At 28.3% G+C, this 13791-nt stretch overlaps 1 protein-coding gene across 1 annotated transcript; it reads left to right on the plus strand.

The window, feature by feature from the left end:
* The first annotated feature begins 9389 nt into the window (after positions 1 to 9389).
* LOC106686777 (uncharacterized) lies at positions 9390 to 13576 on the plus strand. The gene is made up of 9 exons (XM_014430282.2): positions 9390 to 9547; positions 9627 to 9782; positions 9985 to 10145; positions 10839 to 10986; positions 11081 to 11182; positions 11254 to 11352; positions 11435 to 11578; positions 11654 to 11807; positions 13394 to 13576. The coding sequence occupies exons 1-8, from the start codon at positions 9485 to 9487 to the stop codon at positions 11798 to 11800; spliced, it is 1020 nt and encodes a 339-aa protein (XP_014285768.1). The 5' UTR covers positions 9390 to 9484; the 3' UTR covers positions 11801 to 11807; positions 13394 to 13576.
* Positions 13577 to 13791: the final 215 nt, after the last annotated feature.

A 13791-nucleotide genomic window follows, 5' to 3' on the forward strand; every position in this document is an offset into this window, starting at 1 on the left:
GTGTTAGGTTACTTGCTCGTAGCTTGTGTTTCCATTGTCTTGGATGTTTTTATAACTAACAAAGCAACGGATGACAATAATAATAATAAAGTAATGACAGTTGTCAATTAGCTCATCTTGGTTCTCTTCCTCACAAGTTAGAAAATCAACAAGGCACTGAGTGGCCATTTTTCACACAACTTCCACTTTAGGCATTTTGCAATAAATTACTATAATTAAAACTTAAAAGTAAACATTAACATGACGTTCCGGAAGGAATAGTTATAAAACAAGTTGCTCAGAAAACCCGCCAGGAGCTCTTATGCATTAAACATACCTTTAAATATGGCTCCTCACAATCCTATAATTATAACATTAACATGGCAAAACATTTTACATTTAACACATTATGAATACCCCTAATAATTTGTAATATTGCTTATGGTATTAAAACATCAGCATTTGTTTACTTTTTTTTTTGTTTAGGTAAATTACCTCGGTCCAACAGATCCGCCACCTTAGACTACTTCTGGACAAACGATTAACCTGGAATCCTCACACCAGACTGAAAACACAGGAAACTGCACGTCGATTTCGACTATTACAGCACTTACTAGACAAACTGTCTAAACTTCCAACTCATTACAAAAGACTGATCTACATGACTATAATAAGGTCAATCTGGACAAGTGGAGTTGAGCTTTGGGGCTCCACTAAACCTTCGAATTCCTCTCATATCCAATCCTTACAATCCTTCGTAAAATCCTCAATGCTCCTTATTTTGTCACAAATAAAATCATACATAAAGACCTTAATGTTCTCTATGTAACCGATCTAGCCCGAACCAGATATCACTCCTTCCATTATGAACTCCCTAATCACTCAAGCCCCCTAGTTTCTAACCTTACATCCTCTTCCTTTCCTGACAATTCTCCGAGGCGCCTCAAAAGAAGATGGCCACGAGATCTGCTAATGTAAAATGTCATTAGATTGCTACCAATGGGTAGTTTCTCTACATGCCTTTAACACTACATTTTAACTAAGATCAAATTTACTGAATGTATTATATAATATACAGTTGTAAATTTCAATAAAGATATTAAAAAAATAAAAGTTTAGATAAATGAAAGTGAAGGATTTTCTTAAATGGAGAATGCCCTCATTATCTGCCCTAAATTAATGTGGAACAAACTGATTTTACTTCAATCTATTTATTATAACTTTGCACGCCGATGACAGCTGTTATTATCAGTGATTGATTGCCTATTTTTTTCATCCTAAACTCTTCAATCATAAATTTAAACTAAGAATGGTTTCAAAAATAGGAGATTATTGTTAATATCAGCATTTAGAGGAAGATATACAAGCCCTCTATTCCTAGAAGAAAAGGTTAATTCTTCGCGAACGTCAAACGCTTGTTGATGAGAAGAATGAAATTCTCAGGTAGAAAAAAGTTGTGAACATAACTAAGCGTTTTTGGTTTGTAGCTCAGAAGACATAAGTTTTTTTCCCTGTTATTGTATACTATTCTATTCGTATTTTTCCGAGGAATAAGAATAAAACATTTCTGATTCTTTTAAGCTATATTATATTTACGAAAAATTATGAAAACATAATGTGGCACAGGGTAAATTAGGTCAATTTTTTTTTTTTTTTTTAAAGAACATTTCATATTCCTTTTTATTATCGTCTGAAACTACCAAATACCGTTTTTCAAAGAAATTTAAAATCGGAAATTTTTCACCTCAATTTTTTTTCTGTGACTACAGTTAATATAATCGTTCATAACTCGTCTGCATTTTATCCAATAAATGTAGATTTAATGCCTTCATGGGGTTTCAACATGGGTTTCAAATAGGTTTAAAAAAATTACACGTTATATTTTATATCTCCAGTTCTAATTAGTTTAATTAGACCCATTTTTGTGCCCTTTGGTGCAGTTTAACTAAACCATTTGCTCTAAACCATTGCCAATTTTGGTGTAGATTGGTCGAGTAGTATTGAAGTTATTTATACTTTTCAAAAGGAAACAAAGGTGAAAATGTTATAATAAAAAATGTTTTTTTTCCGATTTTTTCAAAAATTCGTATTAAGATTTTCTTAAGGTTATTTTTATTTATTTTTTTTTCTAAAGATTTTTTTATTGATAGATATTACAATCTACCACACAGTTGTGGGCAATAGGTAATAGTGATGAATGATCTCATACATACTAAAATAAAAAATAATAATAAAAAAACTAATAATAATAAAAAAAAATTAAATGAAATTAAAAAAAAAAAATCTTAAAATATATACAAACAAAAGAATAGACAAGATGAATATAATCAAACTATCTGTATGAAAAATAAATAAATAAAATAACATAATGATAAAATAATATATACAATATTTACACAATCGACCTGAGGATCCCTGAGCCCACTCTATCTCCCCCGTGTGAGGGGTAGAGCAGAGCTCAAAAGATCCCAGCGCATCCCTCTCTCCGCATCACTGGTAATGAGCCAGTGGAGGGTGAGCAAGTGCAATAAAGTTCTTAAGGTTCTAAAACAAATATCAACTTTGTTTCACTCCTAAAAAATCTTTTATCACACTTTAATAGGTCAGTCGTACCTAATTGTTTCAATATAGTCATAATATTGAAGCACAGTGAGAAAATATATATGACAATATCATTGATAATCAAATTTTTTGAAAGGAATAAAATCAATTAAAGGTTTAAGATAATGAAATCGCCGAATTCTCGTGTAGAAAAAAGTATATTTTTTATTAAAAATTTCTCTTTCACTCCTTATATATTGGTTCAATTTATGTAGCCAAATCCGACTATGATAATAAAGTATACATAGATGTTTAATTTACTCAACACAATAATATAAATCAAACTATCCACTGTGTTCTTTAAATCAATATAAATCCAACATACAAATATAACAATAGCGAAGCATTGCTGGGTCCACTAATGTGTTAAATTATTGAGTATGTTATTATTAGTAAGTTAAGTTTATTGGTAGCATTAGAAAAGATGCTTAGAGGATGAGAGAAGATGGAGGGAAGGTTGCAGTGTATTATATAACGCTCCGAGACTTGTACAAAATTTGGTAAACCAGTAAGCTACACACGTCAGTATTCATACGGTTGTATATTCTTTTGACTTTTGTAGGCTATTAGATTCGATTTTAATTATTAAAAGGAACAATCGACTAGCTTGGAATCCTCACACAAGACTGAAAAAGCAGGAAACTGCACGTCGATTTCGACTATTACAGACAAACGGTCTAAACTTCCAACTCATTACAAAAGACTGATCTACATGACTGCAATAAGGCCAATCTGGACATACGAAGTTGAGCATTGGGCCTCCACTAAATCTTCGAAATCATCTTGAATCCAAAATCCTTCCTATGTTTATTTATTTAATACCAAACGGCGTGGTGGGCCTAACATGGGTAAGTAAGAGATACATTTTTTTAATAATTGATTGGGGGGGGGGAGGGAGGGAATAGTCTCATACAAAAGACACCCCTAACTATATACGTTATAAATAAAAAAAAAGATAAAATAAATAAATTAAAATAATAAAAGATAAAAGTAAAGTTAATAATAAAAAATTACATTATGGATTAAATAAAATAAATAATTGATTCTAATGAAAAAAAAGGAAGTGAATTTAAGAAAAAGATGAAGAGAAAAAAATTAAGATAAAATAAAATTTTAGAGTAACAATAACAGAAATCATAACAGGGTGCCCTGCAACAGCCTGTACTCTCCAGTCTTCGGGTTATGGTTGAATTTCCCAAGTTGTAAGTCACTGCTCCTTTAATTGTCGGTAGTTGAGAGTGGAACTTCATGAACCTTTTTTTTTTTTATGTAATCCTCTATTGTCTCTATTTGCAATTCCAGAAGCAATTGGCTGTAATGCTCCTTACTTTGTCACAAATAAAATCATGCATAAAGACCTTAATGTTCCATATAACCTATCTATGTAACCTATCTAGCCCGAACCAGATATCAATCCTTCTATTATAAACTCCCTAACCGCTCATACCCACTAATTTCTAAACTTGCTTCCTATTCCATTCCTGACATTCCTCTTAGGTGCCTGAAAAGAAGATGGCCCCGAGACTTGCTGATGTAAAAACGACATTAGTGTTACTAATGGGTACTTTTTCCACACGCCTGTATAACTCCACTATAAACTTACATCAAATTTACTGGATGTATCATTATTTGATAATGTAATTCATTATTTTATCCCTTCTTGTAATGAAAATAGAGCGAATCTAATGTAATAGTCGAAAAAGAGCAAAAGAAGCCCCTGGATGCTTTTGTTTACTAAGCATTTGCACAAGTCTTGAATTAGCGGCAACTGGCAAACGTGTAGATTAATTTATTAATGTTTATTTCGTTAAATAATTATTCGTTATATAGCATCACAGAATGAGTTTGTTAATATTATTATTACAATTAGTTTCAAAACAAAATGTATGAAATTGTTTTTAACATTTTGGGACAGCCGCTATTTTTATTTCCCCAACCATGCTTAGCAGAATCTATCAACATTCACCCAAAACTGTATCTAGTTTTATCAAACTAATCAAAAATTGGGATGAAATACTTGATTTATTTTTATTTTTTGAAAAGGCTATTAGATATTCTTTATCATCAGAAAACACTCATTATAAGATGGGAATCACCTTCTCTTTCCAACAAACATGTCAAGTATTTCATTTTCGATCGGATTAAAATTAAAAATAGATACTTTTTATGCACTGGGTACTTCAGTTGTTGACAATCCGAAAAACATGAGTTGGTCACTTCAATTTCATTATCAATCAGTTTTTTTCATTTTTCAAATTGTTTTTATAATTCTTTTATTTATATTACAATCATTTTAAAATTATAGTATAACTATTTTAATTTTATTAATTTAACCCAAATTTAATATATAAAAATCGATAGTTTGTTCGTACATGCTAAATATTCAGGATTTTCTCGGGGATAATATGGGCTATTTCAATTAAAAAAAAGATTATTAACAAAAGCATTTTTGGTGTGTGGCTCAGAATTACATTTTTTTTCATAGCAGTTATATGCCAATCGATTGGTATCTTTCTGAAGAAGAAATAAATACTACTGATGTTATTAAATGATTTTTTATTCACTAAGAATATATACAGTTTATAGATCACTGGTGTAGATTTGTGGAGTCCTGTTCAAGTTGTTTCAATTTTTTTTTATTTATCTTTTTTATTAATGTACTGTAAGACGAAAATTTTGGGCCAAATATTTTATATTATAATTTTTCTCAAACTCATATGAGTTTCTTGAGGTGCTAAAACAGAATATCAACTTTGTTTCACTCCTAAAAAACACTTTGATAGGTCAGTCGGTCTGAAATGTTTCAATATCGCACTATTATTAGTATTATATCTTCTAAAGAACAGTGAGGTTATATAATGACTATTCATATTTTATAAATTAAATGTAGGTCAACATGTTGGACAAATACATTATCTCAAAGGAGAAGAAAAAATTAAATCAGATCAGTATCATCAATAATAGAGTGAACTAAAAAAAAAATTATACTTTATATATTAAATATATGTCAACATGATGATTATCTCAAAGAAAAAAAATCAACTAAATCGGACAAGTATTAATAACATGGTGAATTTAAAAGAAAAAATCTCAGATTTCTATTGTAAAAAGAGAGTTATGATAAAGTATAAATGTTTTTGGTACATATGAAAGTATACAATTTTCTCATGGTTATTCTATACCAATAGATTTTTTCTCATATTTGAATAATACTATTTGTGTAGTAACTTAATTTCCTGCAAAACAAATCATTAAATTCGGATTTAAGTTAAGATACAGCCTGTTGAATTTTTATTTTAAAAATATATAGAATTTTGACAGGTTCACTTTGAATGTTGTTTATTTTTTATTATAATTTGAAAGCTGTATACTTTCGAAAGCTGAATGTCTGCATTTTTAACCTACATTAACATCATTTAGATAAAATTTCCTTATGAGGGCAACATATTCATTTCAAATAAAGAAAAATTCTAACGTTTTATTTTATAACTCCATTTCTATTTTGTTTAATTAGATCTAGTTTGATCTCTTCTGTGCAGTTTATAGAGCCCTAAACCCAAGTTTGGTGTAGATTTGTTGTGTTATACCATATATTTTCATTATATATGAGATGGTTGGGGATGTGGTCAGAAAATTCATATTTTCTAATCACTTCTTTTGTCTAACTTAAATTTATATTTTGTTTCTTTATTCTATATTCATACTTCTTTGTTTCTTTGCATTATATAATTTTATATTTTTACTTCCTTAACCTTGTTATTTTATTTAACTATTTAATTACCTATATATACATTTTATTTTCCATTACTTTCATCTCTTTATTTTTATTTATTTATTTTTATTCTGGAAATTCTGGCCGAAACGCTTGGCAATATTAATAAGTTTTTTAACTTATTTGTGTCATGTTCTTACCGCACCCCCAGCCAACTTCTCCTCATATATATTATCCTATATATAATGTTATTTACCGCTGTTAACTAAATAGATATAATAAGCAATAATAAGTCAATCATTAATCCGTTGCATAAATAACTAAAGATAAACACTTTTTCTCTAAAGAGTAATAGTGAACTATTCTCAAAGAAATAAATATTCATTACTTTTTTTAGGCATACATTAAATATTAATGATTCTGGTTAATAAAGTTGGACAGAGAGCGCTATCTGTGAACCAGGATCTAAATTTTTTCCCTAATAAATTTCATAATGTTTATTTTTTAAATTAAGGGTTAATTGTTATAAAAGAATTTTTATTGACAAAGATTATTCGGTTAAAAGTTTCTTATAGCTATTAAATAAATATTACATGTTCAAAAACTTTTAGTTTAATTATAATTTTTTGAAATAAATTATTTGAAAATTTATTTTGGATTAGTTGGACAATAGTTTTTTTTTCAGTTGGCTCTACTGTCCTCGCAGATCTTTGGCTGCCCGAACTAGCCTTCCTGCCTTGGACTACTGCCTCCCAGTTTGCTGCGTGCAGCTCTTTCACATCTTTGTTGATTCTGTTTATCCATCTGGATTTTGGTCTTCCGCTTGGTCTCTTGCCAACTATATTAGCATTCACTGTTATGTAAAGATCCTGATGGAGTGCTTGGAGCCACATACCCTGCTCATCTCAAACTCTTGTCTTCATACCATAAGATATTTACTGAACAGTCTCAGCAAGCAATTAATTGTTAGTTCTTCTCCATGTGTTAAGGCCCTGATCCCAGATCGCTCCTGTAATTTTACAGAGGACTTTCTTAACAAATCTCTCTATTCTGCTTTCTAGGGTACCTGTTAGAGCCCAGGTCTCGCAGCTATATATCAGAGCTGGCTTTATTACGGCATTTTACACCTTTAACTTTAGATTTTTAGAGATTTTTTTAGGATTTCAGTATTCTTGACAGAGAGAATAAGGCTCTGTTGGCACTTGTTATAAGCTGGTCTGTCTCAGTTTGTTGATCATTCATTGATGCTATTGTGGAATTTAGGTATTTAAAACTGTCTACTTTCGGAAACAATTTGCCATTATAGATATATATCAATTAATTTATATCTCTTATAAGAAACAAATATTCAGTGACACCAGCAGGTACAGCTCACACTAGGGTTAACTTCGATTTTATTAGAATACTTTTATTAATTAGGGTGTTGAAATACAATACTATATTTTATAATAAACATTTCTGAAGTTGCTAATGTAGAACTGTGAAATATTTTTTTATTTTTGGGTCCCAAAAAGCTGGTTTTTGATTTAAGTAAAATTTAAAACTTATTGTTTAACATTAAGTTAACGTTATATTGTATATTTTTAATATTATCAAAAATCATTTTAAAAATAATTAAATTTTAATGCACAATTCATTAAAAATAAATACATTATTTGAAATCTTATTTTTATTTTTTAGAGGGGGATTCTGGGAGAGGGGCGAGAAAGCTAATTCCCGAGGCCTTAAGACATAGAAAAATTAAATAAATAATAAACATTAGAGACCACCTTGTAGTTCATTTTATTTATTTCTAGTTTTGCTTTATATGAATTTCTAAGTACACAAGATTTTTATCTTGTAAAAAAAGGTATTTTATTATAATCAAAATAAAAATAACTGAAAAGTGATTAATTTCCCACTAAAATTTATTTCAGAAAATATTTTGGGAAAACAGTTATTATAAAAATTCTAAGGTGTGGCAGAAAAAAATTAAAATAAAACTGTTTGGAAAAAATTTGAAATGCAAAAATTGCAATGAAATCTTCTTGGTTTTCATTTCTTTATCTTCTAGGCTATAAGAAAACATATCAAATTTCAAATCTTTAATTTTACATTAATTATACATCCTTCTTTCTGACGTTTCAGGCCATCTTGTCCATCTTCAGGTTCTTAATCTAAAAATAGTTACTTAGTGCTATTCATTATCCATTAATTGTTCTCATGTGAGCAATTTATTAATTTTATTTTAAATAACCAAAATTTGTTTTATTTAATATTAATTTTTTTAATTGATAACTATGCATACCTTTTATCATTATAGCTATTTTCCTTTATCCTTTAATTAAAGTAAATTTATTATTATTAATTACCTATTTTTTAGTGAAAATGCCTAAAGATGGATGAATAGTCTAATACATTATTAATGTAAAATCAATATAAATAAAAGATTTGAATTAAGAAGGTAGTTTACTAACCCAAAAGAAAAAAAAAATCAGAAAATATTATAAATTAGTGCCACCGAAAAATAAAATTACTTAATAGGTAAAATTTTTATTTTTGTTTCACAAAAATCAACGTGTAATTGAAATTATTTTGAAATAAGAATTAGAAGTTATTTTCAGAGTCTGCCTTAAATATGTATTTTTTAATTGTATTCTGAGAATGTTTCAATGGAAACCCGTTAACCAAATTAAAAAGTATAAATCTTGCAAAGCATTTCAGATGCTTATTTCAGTTTTATTGATTTTCACTGGGTCAAAATAGTTGATAAAATCAAAACCACCCTAAAATGAAGCCATTATTTCTTTTTAAACACAAAACTAGTTAAAGAACTGAAAAAAAAAAAAAAAAAAAAAAGGAAATCTGATACTTCAAAAATAAAAATGTTAGACTAAATAAATAACAGATTATATTCTGATAATTTTTTTTTTTTTTTTATATTTATAAAAGGGTTTTTATTAAAATAATCAAATGAAATTAATATCTAATAATATTAATTATAAAATTAATATAATGCTTGCTAAAAATATTCAGGTAATGGGAAGATAATTGGATAGCAACAGTGAGTGGAAAGCTTATCAGCATGGAACACTTGAGGAGGCAGTATAAATACCCTATGTGAGATCTGCAAATTGTCTCTTACATCGGCAGCAATTCTCAAGTTTGATTACTGAGAGGTACTAAGTAATCATTCAACCAGAAGCAACCAAAATGGCCCTAAATCATTTCATTGTTTTATTTTTACTAGGATTTGTTCACTTCTCCCTAGGAAAGGTAAGTACTGAACTTTTTCACCATGAATTTAAATAAATTTCAAAGTTTAAACTTTAACAGTTATGTATCAAATTTATAGGAATGTGTTGGCTGTTCTAAAAATATAGACATAACTGATCAAGCAGTCCACGATTATTTGAGTAAAAAACTTCATGAACTAAAAGATGTTATTCCCAAAGGAACGATTAATGACAAGGAACTAGAGTTGGTTCGAATTAAGAATGGACAGGAACAGGTAATATATATACACATTAATAAAATAAAAGCTTAATAAACAATTTCATCATATTTGTAATGTAATTATTATGGAAAATCATGAGATTAAGTTAGCCATAAAGAAAATATGTAGGGAGTAGAGAAAAAATACTGAATTTAATAAACTAGATTAAAAACTTTTATATTAATATACCCTAACCTACCTAATATTATATTTGAAGGTTGTCGCTGGAATACAATACTCTTATCAGTTTGAAGCAAAAGGAATAAACACTAAACAAATGTACAACTGCAATCTCACAGTGCTCAGACAACCTTGGTTGGTTTCAGAGAAAGTTACTAAATACTCGTGTAATCTTCTCGTTTTGAATGGAAACAGAAGGTACATTTAGATACAATAAATATTTATTTTATTTGTATATTTCTTTATTAAGAATCTAAGTAATAATAATAAAATTAACATGTAAGTGAAAAAAAAATATTTAAATTAAAGAAAAAAAGGAAAATCAGACTAAAATTTTAAATATCAAATATAATTTATGAAAATTTGTGCTTGGTGGAAAGCCAACTATGATTTTTACATACTGGATTTATATAATTCATGTGAATTAGAAATTAAATCTAATATATGATATAAATAATTAGTTGTAATCATACAATTTAAGGTGCAAAAGGTTTTATTCGTTAAAACTTTATTATATTTCTTTTCAGGAATTTATTTTATACCCTTTATCCACTTCTTTATTCTTTATAATCTGAACAACGTTACATACAGTAATTTTTTTTTGTATTAAGGTGCATTGTAAAATTTGTAGATTGTAACTGTGTTAATTGTAAAACAGTTGATTAGAAATATTTTTATTTGTTGAACTTGATAATGGGCATATGAGGCTGAATAATTAACAAAAAATGATTTATTCATGCTGACGTTCCGACCTGAATATCAGGTCAAATAATTTTTTTCTTATTTGTCTTATTTTGCTGACTGCACCCCATGACCATCTTCTCCACTGATTAATCTATAATCAACTCTCAATACCTCAACATAATCTAATAGTTTTATCAATTACTTTAGATTACTTCCTGGAGCAGATATAATTCTAGATGTACACACCAATAAGGAACTTGAAGAACTTAAATCGTTCATTGGACAAGAAGTAGGAAAAGCTCAACACTCAGAATATGTGATGACTATTATTCAGTATTTGAAAGCCACCAAGCAGGTATGGGATATATTCCTTATTATGGTTGTATTCTTACTAATCTCCTTGTTCTTTATGGACTTGAATAAAAAAAAAAATTAATTATTAAATTTAGATTGTGGAAGGATTGATAATCAAAACATCAGTCGAGGTTGGAATAACTAATTGCCATCTGAACGCTACTCCTACTAACAACGATTGTCAACATAAATTACAGGTATAATTCTCAGATGTATTTTTTAAATTTATATAGTTGTTAAAACTCTTTTTAACATAGAATATTTGTAGGGTCATCAAGTTTGTGAGGTCCAGGTGTGGTTGAAACCTTGGATGAAATTTAAGGAAGTAATTAATGTTCAGTGTCAGCCTTTGCAGCCATTGCTTAAGGTAATTTATTTATATTTTCAATATGTTCAAAATCCAAAAACTATTCCAACAAATATCCTGATACTTTATCTTTAATACACAGATGTGTCCTGGTTGCCCTATTGAAAAAGATCCAAATAGTCCTCTGATCAAACAATCTTTAGGAAAAACATTAAATAAACATAATAAAGAAGTTCAGGCAAGCCAAAAACTAACTCTAGTCAAAATCAACAAAGCTACATCTCAGGTAAGTGTGAATTTTTTCTATTTATTTGATAATCTTTGTTTGTTACCTGTAACTAAAATTTCGTAATTCTTCCAGATCATAAATGGTGTGAAACTTACCATTAATTTTGATGCACAAGATGTAAAGTCTAACAACTATGTCTGTGATGCAATAATAGTTTTGCCACCATCAGATTCAGATGAGCTAAGTGTTAAGAATTTCAATTGTACTCCCGCCAACTAATGGCCAGGTATTGCAACAATAGTTTAAATCGATTTTAACAATGCCATAGCAATACTTTATTTATTACTATTTTTTTTATAATTCATAAACCAGCTCATAAATAGAAATTTTTACAAAAAATTACTTTCACTTACCTATATATAGAACGTTTAGTAAGGGTAAGTATTGCAATGATGCAAAGTTTTGTGATCGTGTTTTCGACAGAAATACATGTTTTGGGGTCTCATCGGTCCAAATAACCAAGTTTTCGCAAAATGGTCTGTGTGAAGTGCATAGTTCAAAAACAAAAAGTCCTAGGAATAGTACAAGAGCCCATCCAAGAGGAGAAAAAATGCAATTATTTCACCCTATTTTTTTATTACTTTAATGAAAACTATGTATAATCACAAGTCTAAATTGATGAGTCTGCCAAGTATAGGTAGGAATAATAAAAAATGGCGGCTGTTTCAAAACGTTTAAAAAAATTTCATTCAGAGGTCTATATCTCTAAAATTACCTACAACACTAGAAAACCATTGAGATCATCATTCAAAGTAGATTAAATTTGCTAAAATATGAGCCCTAAAAGAGCTATTTATAATCTATAGTTTCCGAGATATAGCTATTTAAAAAGCAACATTTCATAAAAAACGCACTGAAAAATCAAAAGTTAGTGAATTTATTATGAGAAATCTTTATCTCAAAAACTGTTCGACGAACAGATGTCTATTAGGACTCAAATTAAAGCTAGCTTAATTTACTATAAAGTAGTTTATGGCGTTTGTCTTCGTAGAAGTAGTTGTTCTTATGATATTTGTTAAAATACATTGATTTATTGTTCGGAAATGATGTTCTTTTAGGTTTTCTAGTTTTTTTGGTAGTTTTAAAGATACAGAGCTTCAAATGAAAAATTAATTTTTTTAACGTTTTTAAACAGCCGCCATTTATTATTCCCACTACTTACATTTAATAATAATAAATTTTAATATTTTAATTTTTTTTTTAGTTAACTATTTTTGTTATTTTTGACCGGAGCCGTGATCTTTATTATCACCTCAATGAAATAGTCTTACGGGGTTTAAATGACGATTTTTTCTTTAAATCTCCCTTTTTGTTTATTTGAAAAAATAAATACTTCACATCGTTAGAAATAATAAAAGAATAAAAAATATTAATATAAAAACATAGATAAATACAAAATATTAAAGAGTTTTATTGATAACTAAAGGACAAAAACAGACATATAAAGCCGGGAAAAGCCGAGAGCTCAATATCTTTGCCGATTACATTATGGCTTCGTCATCTTTTGTTAAACAATTGTATTCTTGGCATTTTTATTTGTTATTTCCACTTCGAGAACCCTAAAATACAATTTTTTATAGTAACAGAAAAAATAAAAATTTTTGTTCATAATTTTCGCTTCTCTGCTGTCTTTAATTTTTTTTTAATCACCAATCTACTCCTTTTTAGTATAATCATGATGTTTAGTTTTTACTGTTTAAACTTATAAAAACACAAAATAATTTCTTATAAAACGATGTTATATGAGATTTTAGTCTTTTATTTATCGATATGTTTTTGAAAAATTAAAACAAAAACTTCTATTATTTTCAGTACACCACTTATGTATTTGCTGCACGAGACACAAGGGATCATCGAGGCCCAAACAACGTACCTTAGTTTGGAAAAGACTGACATTTTAACATCTTAGCTGATTAGTTATTAAGAGTAATTATAATGATTATGTAAATACTAATATTGTACAGTGTCAATAAATTGCCTTTTGATTTTCTCAAATGAAGCCATTTGTTACATACCCGACAACTCAACCGTATTATGATAAATTTTATTGGAATCTTCCTCTCTTTAAATATTTATTTTAAGCTGAAAAGTTGGAAAACAGTTAGCTATATTAGGTATTATGATATTAAACTAAAATTTATGATGAATCTTATTCTATTTCACCAATCTAACTGTTATTGAAAAAAAAATTTGATCATATATCTAATACA

Source organism: Halyomorpha halys, unplaced genomic scaffold (genome assembly GCF_000696795.3).
Source record: "Halyomorpha halys isolate HHAL.00 unplaced genomic scaffold, Hhal_1.1 Scaffold876.1, whole genome shotgun sequence".
In the NCBI taxonomy this organism is placed as follows: Eukaryota; Metazoa; Arthropoda; class Insecta; order Hemiptera; family Pentatomidae; genus Halyomorpha; species Halyomorpha halys.

What these genes read in the sequence shown, in the direction of transcription:
- LOC106686777 (XM_014430282.2), top strand. Translation starts at nt 9,485, where the DNA reads ATGGCCCTAAATCATTTCATTGTTTTATTTTTACTAGGATTTGTTCAC. An exon ending in GTTTTGAATGGAAACAGAAG is followed by an intron (nt 10,146 to 10,838) that starts GTACATTTAGAT and finishes CAATTACTTTAG; the next exon opens with ATTACTTCCTGGAGCAGATA. An exon ending in ATTTGAAAGCCACCAAGCAG is followed by an intron (nt 10,987 to 11,080) that starts GTATGGGATATA and finishes TATTAAATTTAG; the next exon opens with ATTGTGGAAGGATTGATAAT.